Source organism: Cetorhinus maximus, chromosome 18, assembly GCF_964194155.1.
Source record: "Cetorhinus maximus chromosome 18, sCetMax3.hap1.1, whole genome shotgun sequence".
Taxonomy (NCBI): domain Eukaryota; kingdom Metazoa; phylum Chordata; class Chondrichthyes; order Lamniformes; family Cetorhinidae; genus Cetorhinus; species Cetorhinus maximus.
This window is the reverse complement of record NC_135896.1, coordinates 38,349,373-38,371,773: the sequence shown is the minus strand read 5'-3', so window position 1 is coordinate 38,371,773 and position 22,401 is coordinate 38,349,373. Positions and strand designations below refer to the sequence as shown.

General features: G+C 41.3%; 1 protein-coding gene across 5 annotated transcripts in view; it reads right to left on the bottom strand.

The window, feature by feature from the left end:
• The window catches only part of LOC144693078 (exocyst complex component 3-like), a 53,088-nt gene extending 32,686 nt beyond the window's left edge, over window positions 1–20,402 (bottom strand). For all 5 annotated transcript variants that reach the window (XM_078562428.1, XM_078562430.1, XM_078562429.1 and 2 more), the window contains exons 1-5: window positions 20,046–20,402; window positions 13,436–13,893; window positions 11,648–12,302; window positions 9,998–10,115; window positions 1,527–1,655 (exon numbers count right to left, since the gene is read on the bottom strand). In XM_078562428.1, the coding sequence (XP_078418554.1) occupies window positions 1,527–1,655; window positions 9,998–10,115; window positions 11,648–12,302; window positions 13,436–13,835 (1,302 nt within the window). In that variant the 5' untranslated portion in view covers window positions 13,836–13,893; window positions 20,046–20,402. The remainder of the gene's footprint in view (window positions 1–1,526; window positions 1,656–9,997; window positions 10,116–11,647; window positions 12,303–13,435; window positions 13,894–20,045) is intronic.
• Between the last annotated feature and the right edge of the window lie 1,999 nt (window positions 20,403–22,401).

The window sequence follows — 22,401 nt, the reverse complement described above, 5'->3', positions numbered from 1 at the left end:
AGGACAAATCCAACCTAGCCCTATTACTTCGCCATCAATATGCTCTGAATCAAAATGATGGAAGGTGGAGTTGACAGTGCTATCACGCAACACTTACAAAGCAATTACCTGCTCATTGATGGTCATTTTGGATTTTGTCAAGGCCCGTCAGCTCGACACCTAATAACAGCCTTGATCCAAACACGGACGAAAGAGCTGAATTCTAGAAGAGAAGTGAGGCATGACATCAAGGAGCCCTAGCAACACTGAAGTCAATAGGAACTAGGGAAAACTCTCCAATGGTTGGAGTCATACCTAGCACAAAGGAAGATGGTTGTGGTTGCTGGAGGTCAATCATCTCAGTTCCAGGACATCTCTGCAGGTGTTCCTGAGGGTAGTATCCTTGGTCCAACTATCTCCAGCTGCTTCATCAGGTACCTTTCGTCCATCATGAGGTCAGAAATGGGGATGTTTGCTGATGATTTTACAGTGTTCAGTACCATTCGCAACTTCTCAGAAATTGAAGCTGTACATACTCGCATGCAGCAAGATCTGAACAACATTCAGGCTTGGGCTGATATGTGGCATGAATGTTACTTGCCATTTAAGTGCCAGGCAATGATCATCTTCAACAAGGGAGAATTTAACCATCTCATTTTGATGTTCAGATTACTAAACATTACTAAATTCCCCTGCCATCAACATCCTGGGGAACTACCATTGATCAGAAACTTAACTGGCCCAGCCATATAAATTCTGTAGCTACAAGAGTAGGTCAGAAGCTGGGAATTCTTTAGTGAGCAACTCACCTCCTGACTTCCCAAAACCTGTCCACCATGTACAAGGCATAAGTCAAGAGTATGATGCAATACCCTTCCCTTTTCGGACAAATGCAGCTCCAAGGAGCTCGATACAATCCAGTACAAAGCAGCCCCCTTGATTGGCACCTCATCCACCACCTTAAACATTCACTTCCTCCATCAAAGGTGCACAGTAGCAGCAATACATACCATTAATGAATTGGGCTGCAGTAACTCGCCAAGTCTCCTTTGATAGTACCTTCCAAAGCCATGATCTCTACCACTTAGGCGAATAGGGCAGCTGATGCATGGAAACACCTACAGGTTGCCCTCCAAGCCACACACTATCCTGGCTTGGACATATAATCACCATTCCTTCACTGTTGTTGCAGCAAAATCCTGGAAGTTCATCCCTAACAGCACTACAGGCATTTCTGCCACGTAGACTGCAGCAGTTCAAAAAGGTGGCTCACCATCACTTTGAAAGGTAATTTGGGATGAGCAATAAATACTGGCCTTTCCAGTGATGCTCATGTCCCATGGCTAAATAAAGGCAGCTCAATTAATAATTTAAAATCTGAGATCGATAGATTTTTGCTGAACAAGCGATACGAAGACGAGACCAGGGATGGAATTAAGGTACTGATCAGCCATAATCTCACTGAATGATGCAATAGACTAGAGGGGCTAAATGGCTTTGTCCTGTTCCAATGTACTGAAATATATTCAGAACATTGAGATATTTACCTGAATTATGTGAAAGGCCATATCAGAATGGTAGTGACCCATCATTAATTCTGGTTCTTGTGCTTCAAATTCATGCCATTTTTTCTTCTCTTCCTCCAAAGTGTTTTTCATCAAGTTTGAAATTACTATCTGTAAATTCAAAAAAGACAGAAGTTATCTCGCTTAAAAACCTTGATTTTTGTAAGTGATTTTGTGAGTGAAATACTGCATATTCAATAATTTCAGATGATTATTTTTAAATTTGAGATTAGGTTGTCGAACACTGACTTTTTTTCATTTAGTGCCATAGCCTGCATACATAACTACTACTACTATCCTCTTATGAGCATACCTTACATTTCTCACCGGAACATCTCAGTATTAGAGCAGTTGAGCTGCAATGGCAGCCTATTACAAATGAGCAGCCCTTTAAAAATTAAGGTTTTTGGCCTTAGAAAAATAACTTAAAAATCTGGAATGATAGATCAAGAGGGGTGTGTTAGATTACAATAAGCATAAAAGGATGGGACTTAAAGAATCTCTTAAATATAAACACCCAATAGCTTCTGTTGCATTCTTCTTTTCTTCGGTGTAAACATGCCAATCACGCACAAAGATTGGTGAAACAATAATGTAGCTTCTTTACTTTTATTTGACACTGTGCCGTTCAATTGGGGGGAGCAAAAAGGAATGTAGTGGTAGTAGAGGGACAATATAGTGAAGGGGATTGACACTGTTCTCTACAGCACAGAGCCAGAGTCCAGGCGGCTATGTTGTCTGCCTGGTGCCAGGGTTTGGGATATCTGTTCAGGTCTGGAGAAGAACTTGTAGTGGGAGGAGGAGGATCCAGTTGACATGGTCCATGTAGGTACCTATGACATAGATAGAACTAGGAAAGAGGTTCTGTGAAGTCAGTATGAGGGGCTAGGTACCAAATTAAGAAGCAGAACCTCAAAGGTAATAATCTCTGGATTATTACTTGAGCCACGTGCAAATTTGCATAGGGCAAATAAGATTACAGAGGTGAATGCGTGGCTCAAAGACTGGTGTGGGAGAAGTGGGTCCCGGTTTGTGAGGCACTGGCATCAGTACGGGCAAAGAGGAGGCTGTACCATTGGGACAGTTTACATCTGAACCATGGTGGGATGAGTCCTCGCAAATCGCATAACTAGGGAAGTAGAGAGGGCTTTAGACTAAACAAGAGGGGTGAGGGATCAAGCTTGGGTAGAGGTAGCAATTCAATGTCTAGAGTCAAGACAGGAGAGCAAAATAGTAATATGAGAAATGAGGATTAGAGAATGGCAGGAAGGGACAGAGAGAAAAACCTAAGAATGCATCAATATTCAGGACTAGATGTTACAAAGATAACAAAAAGGCAAAACTGAAGGCTCTCTAATGCTATGTGCATTCAGAAAAGTAAAGAAATTGATGGCCCATATTAAAGTAAATAAATATGATCTGATATCAATTACGGAGAGATGGCTGCAGGACGACAAACATTGGGTCCTTAATATTGAAGGGTATATGACATACAAGAAGAATAGGAAACTATGTATAGGTGGAGGGGTAACATTGTTAATCAAAGAGGGCATTGGTGCAACAGTTAGAGATGGACTTGGTTCAGGAGATCAGGATGTAGTATCGATTTGAAAAGAGATGAGGAAAAGTAGGAGAAAAAAGTCATTAGTGGGAGTGGTCTACAGGCCCCCAAACAGTAGCCACAGTGTAGGACGAAGTATTCAGGAGAAAATATTGTGTGCTTATGATAAAGGGACAGCAATAATCATGGGTGATTTTAATCTACACATAAACTGGAAAAATCAGATTGGCAGTAGTAGCCTGGATGAGGAATTCTTAGAATGCTATCAAGATAGTTTCTTAGAGCAGCATGTTCTGGAACCAACCAGAGAGCAGGTTATATTAGACTTGGTATTGTGTAATGTGACAAGATCAACTAATGACCGAGAGTAAAGACACCACTAGGTAGCAGCGACCACAATACGGTTGAATTTTACATCCAGTTTGAAAGGGAGAAGAGTGGGTCTAAGACTAGTACCTTAAATTTAAATATGGGCAACTACGTGAGGATGAAAGCTGAGCCAGCTAAAGTGAACTGGGAAATTAGGCTAGAGGATAGATCAATAGAGAAGCAATGGCAGGCATTTAAGGGGATATTTTAGAGTATTCAGAATAAGTACATTCCTACTATAAAGATAAATTCTAAGGGGAGGACCCACCAACCGTGGTTAACTAAAGAAGTTAAGGAAAGCATCAAGCTTAAGGAAAAAGCATACAACTCCACAAAGATGACTGGCAGGACAGATGATTGGACAGAATATAAAGAACGGCAGAGAATGGCTAAAAGGTTAATCAAGAGAAAGAAATTAGAGTATGAGAGGGAGCTAGCTAGAAATGTAAAAATGGATAGCAAGAGTTTCAACAGGTACTTAAAAAGGAAAAGAGTAAGTAAAGTGAGTGTTGGTCCTCTAGAGAGTGGGGCAGTGGGGAGTTAATAGTACATAATGAGGAAATGGCAGAAGAAATGAACAAATATTTTGCTTGTGTTCACTGCAGAGGATACAAAAACATTCCAGTAATAGCTGCAAATCAGGAGGTGAATGGGAGAAGGGAACTTGGTGAAATTGAAATCACTAGGGAAATGGTACTGAGCAAATTCATGGAGCTGCAGGCTGGCAAGTCTCCGGGTCCCGATACACTACATCCTAGGGTCTTAAAAGAGGTGGCTAATGAGGTAGTCGATGCACTTGTGTTAATTTTCCAAAATTTGCTAGATTCTGGAAAGGTTCCATCAGATTGGAAAGTGGCAAATATAGCCCTTCTAATCGAGAAGGGAGGGAGGCAGAAAACAGGAAACTATAGGCCAATTAGGTTGACATCTGTCAAGGGGAAGATATTAGAATCGATCATTAAGGAGGGTATAGCTGGGCATTTAGAAGAGCTCAAGGCAATTGTGAAGAGCCAGCATGTTTTTGTGAAAGGAAAATCATGTTTAGCCAATTTATTGGAGTTTTTTGAAGGAGTAACATGCGCAGTGGCTAAAGGAAAGAACGTAGACGTACTGTACTTGGATTCCCAGAAGGCATTTGATAAGGTACCACATCAAAGATTATTACGGAAAATAAAAGCGCATGGTGTAGGGGGTAACATATTAGCATGGATAGAATATTGGCTGGCAGGCAGAAAGTAGAGAGTATGCATAAAAGGGTCTTTTTCTGATTGGAGGGACTTGATAAGTGGAGTCCCACAGGGGTCTGTACTTGGACCTCAACTTTTTACAATTTATATCAATTACTTAGATGAGGGGAGTGAAGACATGGTAGCTAAATTTGTAGATGACACAAAGATGGGTAGGAAAGTATGTTGTGAAGAGGACATGAGGAGGTTGCAGACGGATATAGATTGGCTGAGTGAGTGGGCAAAGATCTGGCAAATGGAGTTTAATGTGGGAAAAATGAAGCTGTTCACTTTGGCAGGAAGAACAGAAAAGCAGAATATTACTTAAATGGAGAATGGCTGCATAATTCTGAGGTGCAGAGGGATCTAGGTGTTCTAATACATGAGTCACAAAAAGTTAATCTGCAGGTACAGCAAGTAATTAAGAAGGCTAATGGAATGCTATCCTTTATTGCGAGAGGGATTGAACATAAAAGGAAGGACGTTATGCTTCAGTTGTACAGGGTATTGGTGAAGACCGCACCTCGAATACTGTGAGAAATTTTGGGCTCCTTACTTAAGGAAGGGTGTAATGCACTGAGGCAGTTCAAAGCAAGTTTACTAGATGGATACCTGGAATGAGTGGGTTGTCTTATGAGGAAAGGTTGGACAGGCTGGGCTTGTTTCCACTGGAGTTTAGAAGAGCAAGGGATGATTTCATTGAAGTATACAAGATCCTGAACGGCCTTGACAAGATAGACGTCGAAAAGATGTTTCCTCTTGTGGGCGAGTCCAGAACTAGGGGTCACTGTTTTAAAATTAGGAGTCACCCTTTTAGGACAGAGATGAGGAAAAACTTTTTCTCTCAGAGGGTTGTACGACTTTGGAACTCTCTGCCTCAGAGGTGGAGGAGGCGAGCTCATTGAATATTTTTAAGGCAGAGGTAGATTGATTCTTTTGCCTAACAAGAATCTAAGGTTATTGGGGTTAGATGGGAATGTTGAAATCGAAACATAAGATGATCAGCCATGATCTTATTGAATGGCAGAGCAGGCTCAAGGGGCCGAATGGTCTACTCCTGTTCCTATTTCTTATGTTTATTTGAAGATAAGACAATATAAAGATAGATTGACTAGGAGGCTAAGTATAGTACATCTGGGCCCATAACTGCCGATCCCCAGAGCATCATGCCTGAGGTGGGGGGTTGGGAGGGAAATGGGGTGTAATCCAAAGATGCGCTGGAGGACCACCCAGGAAGTCCCCACCTAAGGAGTGCACGACAATTATCCGGGAAGTTCAAACTTCCATTGGGCAATTGCCCTGCACTGGGAACCATCTGATACTCCGATTTAAATTGCATATTAAATCTGATGGTTCCAACTGTCTTACAGGAATAGTTACCCAAGAAAAGTTAGAAGAATTAGAATGACATCTAATTACTGGGTAACTACATTATTGACACCAACTTCCTCCGCGCCCCACTCTGCTCCACCCACCAACCCCCGACTACCTCCCCCCCCAACACATCCGACTATCCTGCTGACATTCCACAGGACTTAACCTGACTACTCGCTCTCCCCTCGCCCCCCACCACAACTATCCCCCCAACTCCATGACCACCCTCCCATCCCCTTGACTACCCTTTTAAGATACACACCCAAACCCCCACAGGACCTCCTCCCCCGACCACCCTCCCAACCCCTCGCTGGACCTCCCCAATACCTTTCCCACCCCTTGACCAACCCCAACCCCCCTAGATTACCCTCTTAGACCAGCCCCCGATTGATCACTCCACTACTGACCACCCAACACCCCCCCCACACTGACCAACCTCATTCATTGACCATCTGACCCCCCCACCCAATACACCAACTGAACCCCCCACTGACCAGCCCCTCCCCCCTGACCACCTGACCCATCCCCCATTGATCAACCCCTCCCACTGACCACTCAAAACCCCTCCTCCACACACCTCCCCCCGCCCTATGCTACCCACTTAGCTTACATGCATACCTTCTCCCTAGCTTCTCAAAGTGACTGGACCTTTAAACCTATCTGTTTTACAGCAGCTGGTGCTGTAACAAAGGGGGGTATGTCTTCCTGACCCTTGACCCCCATGCCCTCAACTGAAGGCCTCGGGAACCCGCTGTAGTGGACTGTTCTCACCCAGCCTGAGTTGGAAGGCTGGGCAAGAAAGGTACCCCTGCACTTCAGGGTAAGTAACTAGGAGCAGAGTGGAAATCTCAACTGAAGATTCGACCTTAATCTCTACCCTGCTTGCAGACTACATGCAAGTCACAGGAATATTCCATCGCATCCTGTTGAGGTGTGTAATGATTGACAGTAGTTTAAGATACGTGCCTTTAAAGGTTTATGCACACCATATCACAACAGCTTCTGCCATATATCACCCATATTCCTCAGTGATGAGAAATCAACTATTATAGAATTGTTTATTACTCCTACAACACAGGATAACTGCAAACATGTAAAAGCATTCATTACCCTTTCCATGTATTTATTTAAATAGCTTGACTGAAATGCAGAAGATGCAATTATCAAAGTGCTACTATTGTGGTTAATTCATTCTTCCAACAGTGCCACCATCTGTGGCACATTCTGAGACACTATGCTCAGTTGCCCGTACGAATATTTAATGTTCTATAAGCAACCTACTTTTAAATATAAATCCCCTAAGATATGGACAAGTGCCATCGGCGGAGAGTAGATATCTTCTTACACTTGGGCCAACGAGTGCCTCCTCACCCTTGACCTCCAGCACTTAAGTGACTCATACTCTGTGCGACACCTCATCTTCTTCAGGATTCAGGCTTACTTCCTATACTACCTGGATATCTGATAGAACTTGGAAGTGAGAGCAAATAGCAGCATATATACAAATATGTGAAGAGGGGGTGTGCAGCCCTGAAGCAGAGGAAGATTCCTCTTTCTGCTTTTCCTCTGCTTGTTGCTGTGACACATCTACAAGTGAAGGAAGCATGCGCAGCACAATGACCATAGCACTTTCAGAGCAGGGGATGACCATGTATTGTGCTGAAAGATTATGGACGGATTTTTGCCACGATGGAGAGGCTCTCCATCTCAGCAAAGATCCTGGAATTGGCCAAAAATTCTAGTCCCGCTCCTGAACCTGGCACTTCCCATCTTTGTGAGGGCAGAGCAGGAGTCAGGGGGGCATTTGTGCATGTGCGATTTGCGGAGGCAGCTGGCCATTTAAGTCACCAGCTGCCTTTACTGAAGTGATATTTTGAAAGAACAGGAGTGTGGAATCCAGAGTGTGCAGATTAGAACAGTAATAGGAGGTCCTGAACTAGGTGGATTCTTATGGAGAGCCAGGAGAGGCAAAGTACGACTTTGGATAGTGTCACAGGTCACCTTTAGGAGAGGTAAGGCACCCTTTGGGATTGTTAAATGTGAACATGATTATGTACTTTTTACAGAACTGTCCAGCTGTCAAACCTGTCAAAGTTATCCAGGAATTGTCAAAGAACTGTTCAAGGATGCTAGGTGAGTTGGCAAGAGCAAAGGGTTGTGGGTAGGGGGCATAAGTTGGCACTGAGTTGGCATAGGGATATGGGGGCAATGTGGACAGACAGAGAGGCACTAAGTTGGCATGGGGGTTGGGTGGGGACATGGGTTGGCATAGGGAGTGTGTGTAGGGGGAGGTGAAAAAGGTGAGGGCTGGAGGAATATTTTTTATTTTATTATTATTTAAACAGTGCTGGAGCACAGAGGCGGGCCTTGCACCCAGTAGCCTTCACGCTTGTTCCGGGGTTGCCTGCCCTGACTCTAGTTTCACGCCCAATCCCCCACCCCCATCCCCAGCCAGGAAATCTCCCAATTCTGCGAACCCAACCGGGGTAAAAAATCGGGCCTATGTTTATCCTCCAGAAGCTGAAGAGCACAAGACTAAGATGTTTAGAATTAACTTGCGTATTTGCCCAAATGTACCAGGGCTTTCTTTTCATTTGGGGAAAAAGGTTAAAAGTTAGTGGTTCCATCGCCAATAGTTTTGTTTTGTGCAGTTGGTAATGGGTCACTCTCTCCAAGAAGAATGTAGATGTCTGAAACATCTCTACTTGACAATATATGGAATTCAATCCAGCTATCAGTAATTATTTCTCAATGTGGATGATAATTGACGCAGGTTACGTGCTAATACCAATCGTGCAAAAGCGTTCAGTACTTTTTTTCATGTTAGGCTGTGAGTGAAGGAACACCTGCACAAGAAAAGGAGTGTGATGGGTTTCACGGCATCTTATGCACATCCATGATAAGGTGTAAAAGTTGGCGCTCAATGCAGTGAAGGTATGGTATCTACAAATGTGTGCTTATTAAGCTATGTCATTACAAGGTGGTCTGTCCCCAATTATTTTGGCTACACTGGTGACAGTATTTAATTTCTTCTGGTCACTAAATGTCAGGCAAGAGTTGGAAGAGATGGCAATGACTACTGAATTTTTGCTATACTGGAACATTCATAACATTTAGCTCGCTTCCCTCAATTGTAGATTACTCCATTGTTATTATTTTCCATTGTTTTAGCCAATGAAACCTCTGCGAAGAAGTGTGAAAATTGGCAGTTTCTGGGTCCTGTTGCACCATCCACAGATATAAAAGTATTTAATTGGATGTTAAGCATTTTGGGACATACTCAAGTTGTGAAACAGACCATATAAATGCCATTATTTCTTCATTACAGTCACTCTCCAACGTCCTTGTGCCCTCATGTAATAGAGGCAACTCACTCTTTGAAATTGTTGCAGACTTAAATTATGAAGCCGTGCTGGTTTCCTATCCCCACTACAATGCAAACTCCAGAGCATGAATAGTACGGAGTTCTCATGACCTTGATCAAAGAAAACACAATGGAGTCAGAGTGGAGATTGCATTGGATGCCAGACTTCCCACTCCAAAACACTGCAGATCCCTCATCCCCTACATGCCTTTAAGAAAATGCTTTTTTGCTGGTGACCTGCCTTTAATTCAAAGTTCAGTCAAGCTGAGAACAAACCACTCTTGCTCTGCTCATTGACCCACACCAGCAAGCCTTCCTCCAATTGCAGAAGAGCTGCCTAAAAAGAAATTGTGTCATGCCTTGTGCATGAGGGATCAGGTTTGGGAACAAAAGTACAGTAATCTGTTATGTAAAGGATTGTGACCAAAAAGGGGAAGACATTTTATACAATGTGTGAGGGACTCAATCTAAAACATATGGCACTTGTGTCAATGATTGCAGAATGTAGTTCACCTTCATTAAATCAGTTGATTAGTACCATTCATCACTTAATTCATACCTTCAATTCTTTAGCATATTTGTCCATGACATTTTCTATAACCTTTTGGTCTAACAAAGGACCAAGTTCTTGTACGTTTACTTCTGGTGAAAGATCAGGATGACTCATAACATCACCACTGCAACAAAATGGAATATTTTAGACACCTGATTTTCAGAATATGATACTCTTAAGCTGGTATACTATAAAATTACAATAGCTCTTTTTGAAGAACAAAGAGCTTAATTAATTTCAAGATTGAAGCAAAATAATGCAGATGTTTTAAATTAAAAATAGAAAGTGCTGGAAATAGTCAGCAGGTCTGGGAGCATCTGTGGAGTGAAGAATATGACTCTTCTTCAGAACTGAAGGAAGGTAGCTGCAGTGTTTCAGTGAAGCTCAAAACAAGCTTGAGGGATAGCACCTCATTTTCCGATTAAGCACTTTACAGCCTTCTGGACTCAATGAGTTCAACAATTTCAGACCAGGAACTCTGTCCCCCATTTCAAATCTTTTTTTTTGCCATGTGCTGGTCTGAATTTTGTTTTTCGTATTTTTGCTTTCGGACAGAGCTGTTCATTATCCTGCCATCTATGATCACTCTGGACAAATGCTTTGTTTCTATTTTTTTTACAACCATTATCACTCCCTTTGCCTTTTGTTCCATGGCACCTTTGTCATTTTATCTCTCCAACTCTCTATCCTATCCCAGACCTTCCCTTTTGTTCTTCCTCCCTGCACCCCCCAGCCCCCTTTCAACAACACAGCTCAAAACCTATTACATTGCTACCTTCTTCAGTTCTGAAGAAGAATTTCAAGATGTCGGCTGACATTTGAAATTAAATCTTTTGTGGCGGAAACAAGATTTGTTCCCACGGGTGAGAAGTATTAAGATGACAAGTCATCCTCGGCTACACTGACTCCCTTATTGTTGGCCACGTAATACAATTGGTCATGATCACGAAGTGGTTTCCCTACCCAGTTTCCTAGCCAAAGCATGATGGGGTGGGGTTAGAGGGTAAAATATTAGGATATGAAAAAGTACCATAACTAAAATAATAAAAGAAAGAAAACACACCTTCTTGAGGTGTTGTTATTAACCAGGTGTAACTAAAGTACATGCTTATTTTACCATTAAAAATATACTGAGTGCAAAATCAGAGACAATAGTGAAGTCAATGAAAAAGGAAATTCATCTACAGGAAAAAATATTTTTGATAAGAACAGACCAGAAACATTGTTCCTATAAGTGATAAAACGAATTTTAAAAAAATCAACATCAGATTCTCAAGCATACTTGCTGAGCCAACAAGTTTGCAAGTTTAGCTTCTTAAAGCAGCGAGACCAGTTATATATCGATTTACTTATACAAATTCAGTGCTGTCCTCCAGTGGTATTCTGTATAATAACTGTTCTGATGAAAGGCCATTGACCTGAAATGTTTACACTGCTTCTCTCTCCACAGATCTGTCTGACCTGCTGAGTGTTTCCAGCATTTTCTGTTTTCCTTTCCAGTTTCCAGCACCTGCCATATTTTGTTTTAATGATAATTGTAGCAGTTTTGTTATGGTTGTCATATAATTTCATGAACAATGCAATATTTTGAGTGTCAAATAATTGTTTCTCCTCATCATTTAATAAACCAATACAAAACAAAAATATTTAATATACCTTTTGTAGGTGTTAATAATCCAATTGAGAAATGCATAAAGTTCATTCAATTCAAGGTGTTTCTGTTGGATGCATTCCAGGTGAGATGATACACTTTCATGATAGCATTTTGTATACATGTTAAAAATATTGTATTTTTCTGGGTAACATTTTTGTACCAAATCTTTCACAATTTTCAGGTCTTCCAAAATAGTTTGTTGAAGATGTGCTAAGTGTAATGCAAGCCATGATGTCTCCTGCTCCTTTGTAGGTAAAAACACTTTGGCTATCCTTTCCTCCACACTTTTTCTAACTGTTTCTCTCCACAAATCTTGCCACTTCCGAGGTCTTCTGAAACAGTTAATGCTAGAATGATTCATCCTTTCTTGCCACTTTTTATCTGCTGCTTCTTCCAGTTCAACAACTTTCAATGCTAAACATAGAATGCTACTGTTTTGTTTAGATATAGTGAGTGAATTAGTGAATATGGACATTATTTGTTTAGCAAGCTCATCACAGAGCAAGTTGAAATCTCGAACACTTTTTATGTATTCTTGGTACGTCTCTTTATCTTTTTCAGGCTCTCTCTCATTGAGCAACTCTTCTTCCAATTTATTTATATTTTCATTTGCCTCCAATAAGTCGTTTTTGGAGATTAACTGGTTTATTTCCATTACTGCAAAACATTTAAACAGAATAAATAGATCAAAAACATGATATTTCATGCATTGTTTGCATCAACTTGTATTTTTCTAATTTTTATCTTTCTGTTGGGTTTCAGGGATATAACATACAGAATATACTACTGGAATGAAGGCCACAAAACATTTCAAATGATGAAATTTTCTACTGAATTAGAAACTATTTTCTATATGTAAATATGAAGTCATGAGTGAGTTCTTTAATGATGAAATTAGCAGGTTCCCTCAATGGCTTGATTTGTAAATGTGTGGTGTGGCGTTAAGTCTTAGAAACCAGTAAAAATCGAGGTTCAATTCTCAATTAAATAGTCATATTCAGGCAACACTGTGGTTTTGAAGTTATAACTAACTTCAGTGACCTTGAACTACAGGAAGGGGAGGGGGAAAATTACCCAGGGTTCCTGCATTTGATTCTTCAACCTTATAGAGGTTGAATAATTTCATATTCCACTTAAATGAGATAAGTATTTATTTCTACGCTGTTCTGAGGCACCTACGCCATATAGAAAGAATTCATTAGAATGTTGAAGGACACAGTCCAAACAGTCGATTACAAATCAGAAGAATGTGTGACCATGGTATACTACTTTGGTCAGAACACATTTCAAGAAGTCTCTGTTTCTTTGGCAACCAGAAATAAAGGAAACACTTCAGCGTTTTGGGCACTGCAAGGAAAAGTCACAAGACTGATTTGTGGGGGTTGAAATTGCTTCATATCCATGCATGCTAACAGTGCATGCTCAACCCAAGATTGGTCCTTGGGCTTCATTCATATTCTCCTACACATTTTTCATTGCACAATTTAATCATGAGGACTGTGGTATTGGTTGCACTCCTCCTCCTGGCTCCACAGGAATGCTTCTTCCAATTTAAAAAGAAATTAAACTTATTTTTTGTTGGTGGCATTGCTTTGTAACTTCAGATATTATGGCTAGCTATAGTGTTTAAGTTAATTGAAGAGATGAAAGATTATAAGAAAAATCTAAAGTAAGTAATGTGATGGCAACCCTGTTTTGATACAAATCATATGCAACACTTTGGTATGAGATTCTGAAATTAATTTCAAATGTAAATCCATGCAGAATTCTTTAACATTTCTGTCTCTTACCTGACAGTGGCAACTTGTTCTCAATTGTCCCTTTAACATCTTCGTTTTCTACTGCATTGCACTCTTCTTCCTGTTCTTTCAAGTTGTTTACTGTATTTCCAGCTGACACAGTCACTGTTTTATTTTTGTCTGTATAGGGAGAAGCTGAAAAACTAAACCTTTTGCTTAATCGCATTATACTTCTAAATATTCCAGGCTGTTCTCTTGGATTTGAATCAGGCACATTAACTTCCATGTTACTAGATTCTTGTGATATTTTCTTACTATTTCTGTGGAAGCCATGTTTCTTACTGGTCATCCCAGTTTCAACATCTGAATTATTATAGGCAGTCTGACTTCCATCAGGTGCATCTTCGCCTCCATGTAAATCATCATTTAACGCTATTTTTGGACTCAACATCTTTCAGGTGTTTTTTTCTGTTGTACTTCTTAATGAGAGCAATAGTGCAATGTCTCTTCTGTGTTTCAGAGAATAAAATTTAATATTTAAAAAAATAAATATATAGCTTGATACTCAATATATACTATATATATATATCAGTCAAATAATAACTTTAAATGGCAATACTGTATACTTGAACAAGCTTTTACAACTCAAAAGAAATGGAAAAAAGATCTATCATGGATAAAATATTTACTTCTAAGATGGTGGATTTGAAAGTAGTGTATTGGATTGTAATTCAGTAGTACTGCTACTGATTTCTCTGCAAGATAGGACAGTAACTATAACAAGCAAACTGTACAATCAATCATTGCTATATCAATTATATTCCATATATTTTTCACCAGTTTATCTGCCCAAATCAAAGCACTAGTATTTGAAACAGTTAGAATTATATGCAATGATTCTGACCAACCTTTGAGCTTATGGAGAAAAGCCAAAAAAGATTAAATCAACAGGTTTAATTAAAAGAGAAGATACAGTCTGAAGACTATTAATTGTACAACAAAACTGATCAATGTTTTTGTATTTAGCACAACAGTCACAGCTGACTGTGTCAAGCCTGAACTTCTGACTACTAACTCCACTTAATGATTGGGATTCTGATATTGAATAAGACAAATCAAAGACCCTGACATACTTTGCTCTACCAGTGGATTCTATGATGCCAGCAAACTTTCAGTTTCTTTGTGATTTCCACTTTCTGACGAAAGGAGGCTTATATGCTCTCCTTTTGTCAGATTTCTTCTTTCAAGCAAATATTCTACATGGCACTAATGGAGTCATTCTCCAATCTTCACCAGATATGTGAACATATGTAGTTTCTTTGCAACAATTCCAATCACATACTTCTTATCACCTAAGTGGTTTTTCACCATGACCTTCTGATAGCATTGAACTCTCTAAGTTGCATGCCTCATGTATCATGACTCATTTTCACTTTGTCTGCTTTTCTCTTACTTATCTCCATGTCAGGCTTAAGAAAACTAAACATTGCCCTGTGAGCATGTTTAAACACTAACCCATAAGGTGAGCAACCTGTTGTAGACAGTGGGGTTATTCTGTAAGTGAACAGAAAATTGTCTAGCCTTGTTGAAGAGAAATATGGAATTACTGCCTAGCTGGTCACCCAAAATATTTCGGCAAACTCTTCTTCACAATCTGCATACTTCTTTTTACAGCACCATTCAATGTTGGGTGATATGGTGATCTTAAAGTGTGTTTGACTCCATTCTTACTCAGAAATATTTCAAACTCTTCTGATGTAAACTGTGGCCCATTTTCTGAGACCAACACCTCTGGCAACCCATAAATTGCAAACTAACTTCTCAAAACCTCATTAATTTTGGCACTTGTGGTATTGGGCACAGACTCAAAATTTAGCCACTTGCTATAGCTATCAACTAAAACAAGGTACTCTTATCCTTCCACTTCAAAGAAATCAACCATGTACTCGTTCACATGGTTTTCTTGTGTTTGACCATGGAATGAAAGGACCCATGGTTGGATCATTTGTATTGAGACATACTTCGCAACTTTTCACCAACTCTTCAATATCTCTATCTACCATTGGATACGAAAAATAGCTTCTTGCTAATGCTTTCATTTGGACCATTGCTGTGTGCTCTTGATAAAGTTCCTCTAACAATCTCTCTCTTGGCAGAATAATGACTCTTAAACCCCATCGAATACAGCCTTGACCTACACTCAGTTCATTTCTACATTTAAAATACTCTTGCAATTTCTCATCATCACACTCTTTAAGCCAGCCATTCATGAGCATTTTACTGAGTACCATACCTTGCGAGTTTCTTCACTAATTTCTCTGGCAGACACTGGCATGCCATTTGTGTATGTAAAGTAATTCACAGGTAACTCTGTGGCTAAAAATTAATCAGTCTTCACAGGAAATCTTGAATGTCCACTTTTGTATCACCTGACTTACGATATTCAATCTCGTACCGATGGGCCATCAAAGTCAATGCCCATCTCTGAAGATGTGCTTCCCTTCTTTGAACCAAATATGATCATAAGGGCTTCTTGGTCAATCAACAAAGTGAACTTCCTACTGTACAAGTATTTATGGCATTTAGTCACACTGTATATGATTGAAAATGTTTCTTCTCAATTTGTGGGTAATTTTGCTCTGACTTCGTTAAAATGTGTGAAGCATATGCTACAGGCTCCTCCACACCTTCCATTATGTGAGATGACACCACACCTAACCCTGTGGTGAAGCATCGCACATTAAAACCAACAGTTTCTTGGGATCATAATGGGTCAAAACAGCATCATTAGTCCGTACTTTCTTCACTTTTTCAAATGCTTTGACACTCCACAGGCCATTCTCAATCTAATCCATCTTTGAACAGTTGATTCAATGGAGCTAATGTATTAGTTAAATCAGAGACAAACTTTAATAGAACATTCATCGGGATTGTTGCGCAAGTTCTTCTTTGTTCAACCTTCTCCTGTGTTGGGTGGATGCCATCACCATCTATTTGGTGGCCCAGGTATGTTACACTTGACACCATGAAGCAACACGTGTGCTTTTTAGCTTTGAGGCCATACTCTGGAAGCCAATCTAGGACTTTTAAAAACTTTATAATGTGCTCTTTCTCTGTCTTACTGCCAATTAGAATGTCATCTAAATCGTTCTGTTGTGTACTGCACTGAGTAAGACTAACACACGCTCCACTGCAGGTAACCATTATAGATTAACTTTATTTACACCTCTCCAACAGAGAGGGTAACAGAAAGGGTTCTACACTACGGAGAGGAAGACATCAGGTAAAAGGCTTTGAAACCTTGCATGAGAAATTGCCTCATGTATTTCTGTTTGTAGTGGTGCTGCTGAGGCCTTGCACCACTCTACCTGTGTTCCCATGCCGCTGACTGCTTCTTGCAGTCTGTACGACAGGTGTGTCCCTGTGTGCACCAAAAAATTTTGATTCGCCACTATATTGGTGCCACACTGGCTGATGGTGATGCCAGAATCCCAAACTTAGGCAATGAATGTCCAGGCAGTGTTGTGTTTTTGTTGTTTACGCGAGAAAAAACAAGCGTGAAGCTATAAATAGGGATTTTTCCACTATTGCAAAGTGTTAGTAATACTCTAAAATATTTTGAAAGTGTTTTGGTGAGTTTTTGGTTTTGCCTGTGTTGCCTCATCCTCACAGCAGTGGTGGGGGGAGGGGTGGCGAGGGAGGAGTAGCTGACAAGGGCACAAAGGCTGCATTATGTATGGGAGCTGCAGTAGCAATCCTCTGGGTCTGCAGAATGACAGGGAGATGGAAAGGAAACTGCAGAGAGTGCAAGCTCTGCATCATGCCTTCTTCCAAGTTGGAGCCAGTCTCCTTGACCATAACAGGAGATTGTCTGACAGGCCAGCCAATGCATCCAGCATCCTGGTGTGCATGCCCATTCACTGTTCTTCTGCAAGCTGCCGCATCATGGTCTTCATCCAGTCTTCTGCTGTAGTACTTGTCTGCAACCTCACCCTCCACACCCTTCAGTGAGCTAGCAAGTTAACCATCCTCTACCTTTGACCTGGCTGAAGCCATTCGTGCCTGCATGAGTCACCATGTGATCCCAACTCAATACAAAAGGTGCCTGCAGTATCTCAGCTGGTAACTAAGTGTCAGAGTTATGGAGCCTCTTTATTAATGCTGTACTTGCTCTCTTTCTTTCTCCTGGGGCTCCTGTGATTGAGCAGGTAACAGTGTCTGAAACCAGGATCTCAGAAGGGGAAAGTTACTGTGAGGGAAGTGGGGTGGGGTGGGAAGCAAAATGCCCAAGGTCACATCATGAACATGCTCATCATGACAGCTGGCAGGATGAGGGTGAACTGAGAGTCGATAATGCAGGAACATGCCATCATCTTCAATGTTTTCAGTGGAATTTCATGGCTCAATTGCAGCCTTCCCCATGACGCTGAGAACCATCTCCTCTGTAGGGCTCAGGAGATTCAGAAATCTTTGCCCCCAGCTGGCTTTGCTCTGCTGCCTTGTGTTGTGTGCCACCTTATCCTGCAGGACAGCGAGCAGATTGTCAATGATCGTGTGGTACTAGGTTTGGGTAATGTGCCTGCCATGGCTGAATATCTCCAAGTATGTGAGAGGTGGAGTGAGGCTAGGGGCATTGGTCCATGTGTAGGGGTGAGGGGAATATCTGGATGTTAGATGCAAGTCCCGGTAGTAATATCTGCCCTCACTTTGCAATAACTTACTTTGTAGCAATACTGTTGAATGTAGCTTCTCTTTAAAAGGTACTGCCTGCCTTAAAGAAGGGCAGGCTGGCTGCACCACATTGTCTGCAAACAATGTTGCCAGGCCCTCCTGTTGGGCGCAGGAGCTGCAGGCAGCATTTGGGAGCAGGCAGCTGTGCTGATGCTATTCAGGCCAATGCTAGAATGAGATTGGAATGGGTACATAAAGTTTGCATGGACATAGACTGGTTCTGAATTGCAACCCCTATGCCCTAAAAGTATGGCTAATCAATCTCTAACATGTTGCCACTAATGACAAACTTCTACAGGAAGGAGGTTGATTTTACCTTAGCTGATATACAAAGATGGTCTGGGACAAAGTCTTTAATAGTGCCAAATTTAGTTTCTGATTTGCCTTGCTCTGGCCTATTGATTATTACAGCCCTGAACACTCCCTAAAGTTCAAGCAGTGTTTATTCCCAGTTTAACCACCAAGTGATGGGCCAGAAGATCTAAGAACTGGATAAATTTGTAATAACGTTACAAATCCAGCAATTTAACTTCATGATCACCATTAAGTTGAATAAGGGGTCTCATGGCAAAAACAACAGTTACCTGGCTTTGCCTACACTCTTGGCAGTACAGCACTAGGCATCCCACAATTAACGGAGGATCATAGAGCATCTTTTGATATCTTACTAACAATGATGTGCAACATTAATGCATAATTCTGACTGTGCAGCTTCAGTGCAATTTCTTGCCCAGTCAAAATAATTGGGCTAGATTTTACAGTTAATTCTGAAGCAATGGTGTTTGCCACTGACCTTTGAGAAAGCTGTCCACAAAGATCTTGCGATCCCTGTGATGCTGACTTCCTCTATCCTGACAACATTGGAAATCTGGGAATCTCCAGGTGTCTGGCAACTGTGATATCAGTAAGTGGGGTAAGCAATCAATTACATCAATATCTTCTCACACACAATAAACCAAGAAGTTAAAAGCCCTGAATCCCTTCACTTTTAAATTTAAAATTTCAGATAGTGAAATAAATGATTATTTATCTTTGGATTTAGACATCTGCTAAAACAATCAAAGTTTTAAAATGGTAAAGCTCCACATTTAAAAAAAAAGAGATTTTGATACTCCACAAATAAAATTAGCTTTTCAGGGCCAGTATGTTTGGGAGTAATTATTTCACTACTATATCATTAAAAGCCCAGTTATACCTCACGCAATAAAGGTGTAACTTTTTCAGAGTTTTACAGTGTGACCATGTAAGAGCGGAAGTTTTCAAAAATTCACCGATTGATTCGGGGTTGCACTTTCGAAGGCATCAACAGCACAACCTCTGGAAAAGCATAGATTCAATGACAGTAACTTCTGAATTTCCACATACGCGGACTCCTGGAATTGCTGCTCATTTCAGTGGAGTAATGGTTGCAAAGGTAGGTGATTTCACTATCATCACCACCACAAAATCCAAGTCATTGTTAAGAATGCAAATACCCCACAAGCAACATATCACACTGGGTTGCAATGCCTCACATTAGTAATTCTCATTTAAAAAAATACAGCAAATTTCAATCAGTCACAACTTTTTTTTCCTTTTATGGTTATAATATTCACTACCGCCTTCTCAAGGGCAATTGGGGACGGGCAACAAATGCAGGCCTAGCAGGCGACGCCCACACCTTTATTTGTTAATTTGGAACAACACCTGGAAAATACACCAAGGGTCAATTCGCTTGTCAAAATTGCAAACAAATTCTTTTCAATAAACCTAAATGGAAGCTTTTAATGAAAATGAAACAAAAAGTGATCAACCAGGAAACAAAGAGGTAAGGTTGAACTTTTTTTAAAAACTTGCAGTTTAGAGGCAAAACAGAGAAAGAAAATGTAAACATACATAAAATGAGAACATTCGGCTTGGAGAGCGACGAGTTAAATTGAATCCCACTTACTGTGTTCTTCGGTGCCGGGCAAGGGTCGACGTCATTTAGGAAAACCGCCTGAGATCATCACCTGGGTCCCGAGATCACCTGGGCGGGTTCTGATTAACGTCCAGATGCTGATTGGACCGCGTGGAGCTTTGGGTGAGTGAGATTTGTGAGCGAACGGAGAAGGAAAGACGTATTTGTAACTACTGATGGTTTCAACCACCTTCAACGTCAAAGACCTTTCACCTTGGCCTCGATCTGGCAGGTTCAAAGAACAGGTAACGATGAAAAACAACACGAGATATGCACCGCTCAAATATTGACATTGCTGAGGTCGGGGACTGTAACTGGCTTTCACCTCACCATCAAAACATAAACGAGCCCTTTAAGTCGATACACTGTTACATCGCCTGTATAAGTATAACATAGAGTCATTATTGGCATAGGAGGTTATTCGATGCATAAACTTGTGTGAACTAAACAGGGAATGGGTGAATTATCAAAGGTGTATGCTTAAATATGTGAATTTCTTGACTAGTGTAAAAACGACTATTCAACTTTGGAAGTGTTGTTCTTAACCCACACAACTGAACGCCACCACATGACCGAAACAGGGAAATTCATGCATAACTTCAAGAATATACAAGTTTACAATATACAATATTTTCACTTTATATTATACTTGTGCACTCCCATTCAACTTAGTGCGCTGTTATATTGTCCACAAGTCCAAATATAAATTAAGATAATTTTAACGAGATATGTGCTTATTTTATACATCCTGCTTCTCAGGCAGGGGATTAATGCTTTATTGAGTTTTAATCATGTAAACCATCCAACTACAGTAAGGTCGTAATCCACTGGTAGGAGGGTCAGTGACCATGGACACAGAAGGGAAATGAGGAAAAACAAAAATACCTGGAAAAACTCAGCAAGTCTGGCAGCATCTGCGGAGAGGAACACAGTTAGCGTTTCGAGTCCAAATGACCCTTCAACAGAACTAAGTAAAAATAGAAGAGAGGTGCAATATAAGCTGGTTTAAGGGGGGGGGGTGGGGGGTGGGACAAGTAGAGCCAGTGATAGGTGGATATAACCAAAAGATGTCACAGACAAAAGGACAAAGGTGTTGAAGGTGGTGATATTATCTAAGGAATGTGCTAATTAAGAGTAGAAAGCAGGACAAGCATGGTACAGATAGCCCTAGTGGGGGTCGAGTGGGGTTAAGGAATCGAAAAAGGCTAAAAGGTAGAGATAAAACAATGGATGGAAATACATTTAAAAATAATGGAAATAGGTGGGAAAAGAAAAATCTATATAAATTATTGGAAAAAAAAAGGGGGATCGGAAAGGGGTGGGGATGGAGGAGAGAGTTCATGATCTAAAATTGTTGAACTCAATATTCAGTCCGGAAGGCTGTAAAGTGCCTAGTCGGAAGATGAGGTGCTGTTCCTCCAGTTTGCGTTGAGCTTCGCTGGAACAATGCAGCAGGCCAAGGGCGGACATGTGGGCATGAGCGCAGGGTGGAGTGTTGAAATGGCAAGCAACAGGGAGGTCTGGGTAATGCTTGCGGACAGACCGAAGGTGTTCTGCAAAGCGGTCACCCAGTTTGCGTTTGGTCTCTCCAATGTAGGGGAAACCGCATTGGGAGCAACGAATGCAGTAGACTAAATTGAGGGAAGTGCAAGTGAAATGCTGCTTCACTTGAAAGAAGTGTTTGGGTCCTTGGACAGTGAGGAGAGGGGAAGTGAAGGGGCAGGTGTTGCACCTTCTGCGGTTGCATGGGAAGGTGGCGTGGGAGGGGGTTGAGGTGTAGGGGGTGATGGAGGAGTGGACCAGCGTGTCCCGGAGGGAATGATCCCTGCGGAATGCTGCCGGGGGTGGGTGAAGGGAAGATGTGTTTGGTGGTGGCATCATGCTGGAGTTGGCGGAAATGGTGGAGGATGATCCTTTGAATGCGGAGGCTGGTGGGGAGATAAGTGAGGACAAGGGGGACCCTATCATGTTTCTGGGAGGGAGAGGAAGGTGTGAGGACGGATGCGCGGCAGATGGGCCGGACACGGTTGAGGGCCCTGTCAACCACTGTGGGTGGAAAACCTCAGTTAAAGAAGAAGGAAGACATGTCAGAGGAACTGTTTTTGAAAGTGGCATCATCAGAACAGATGCGACGGAGGCGAAGGAACTGAGAGAATTGGATGGAATCCTTACAGGAAGCGGGGTGTGAGGAGCTGTAGTCGAAGTAGCTGTGGGAGCCTGTAGGCTTGTAATGAATATTGGTGGACAGTCTATCACCAGAAATTGAGACAGAGAGGTCAAGGAAGGGAAGGGATGTGTCAGAGATGGACCATGTGAAAATGATGGAGGGGTGGAAATTGAAAGCAAA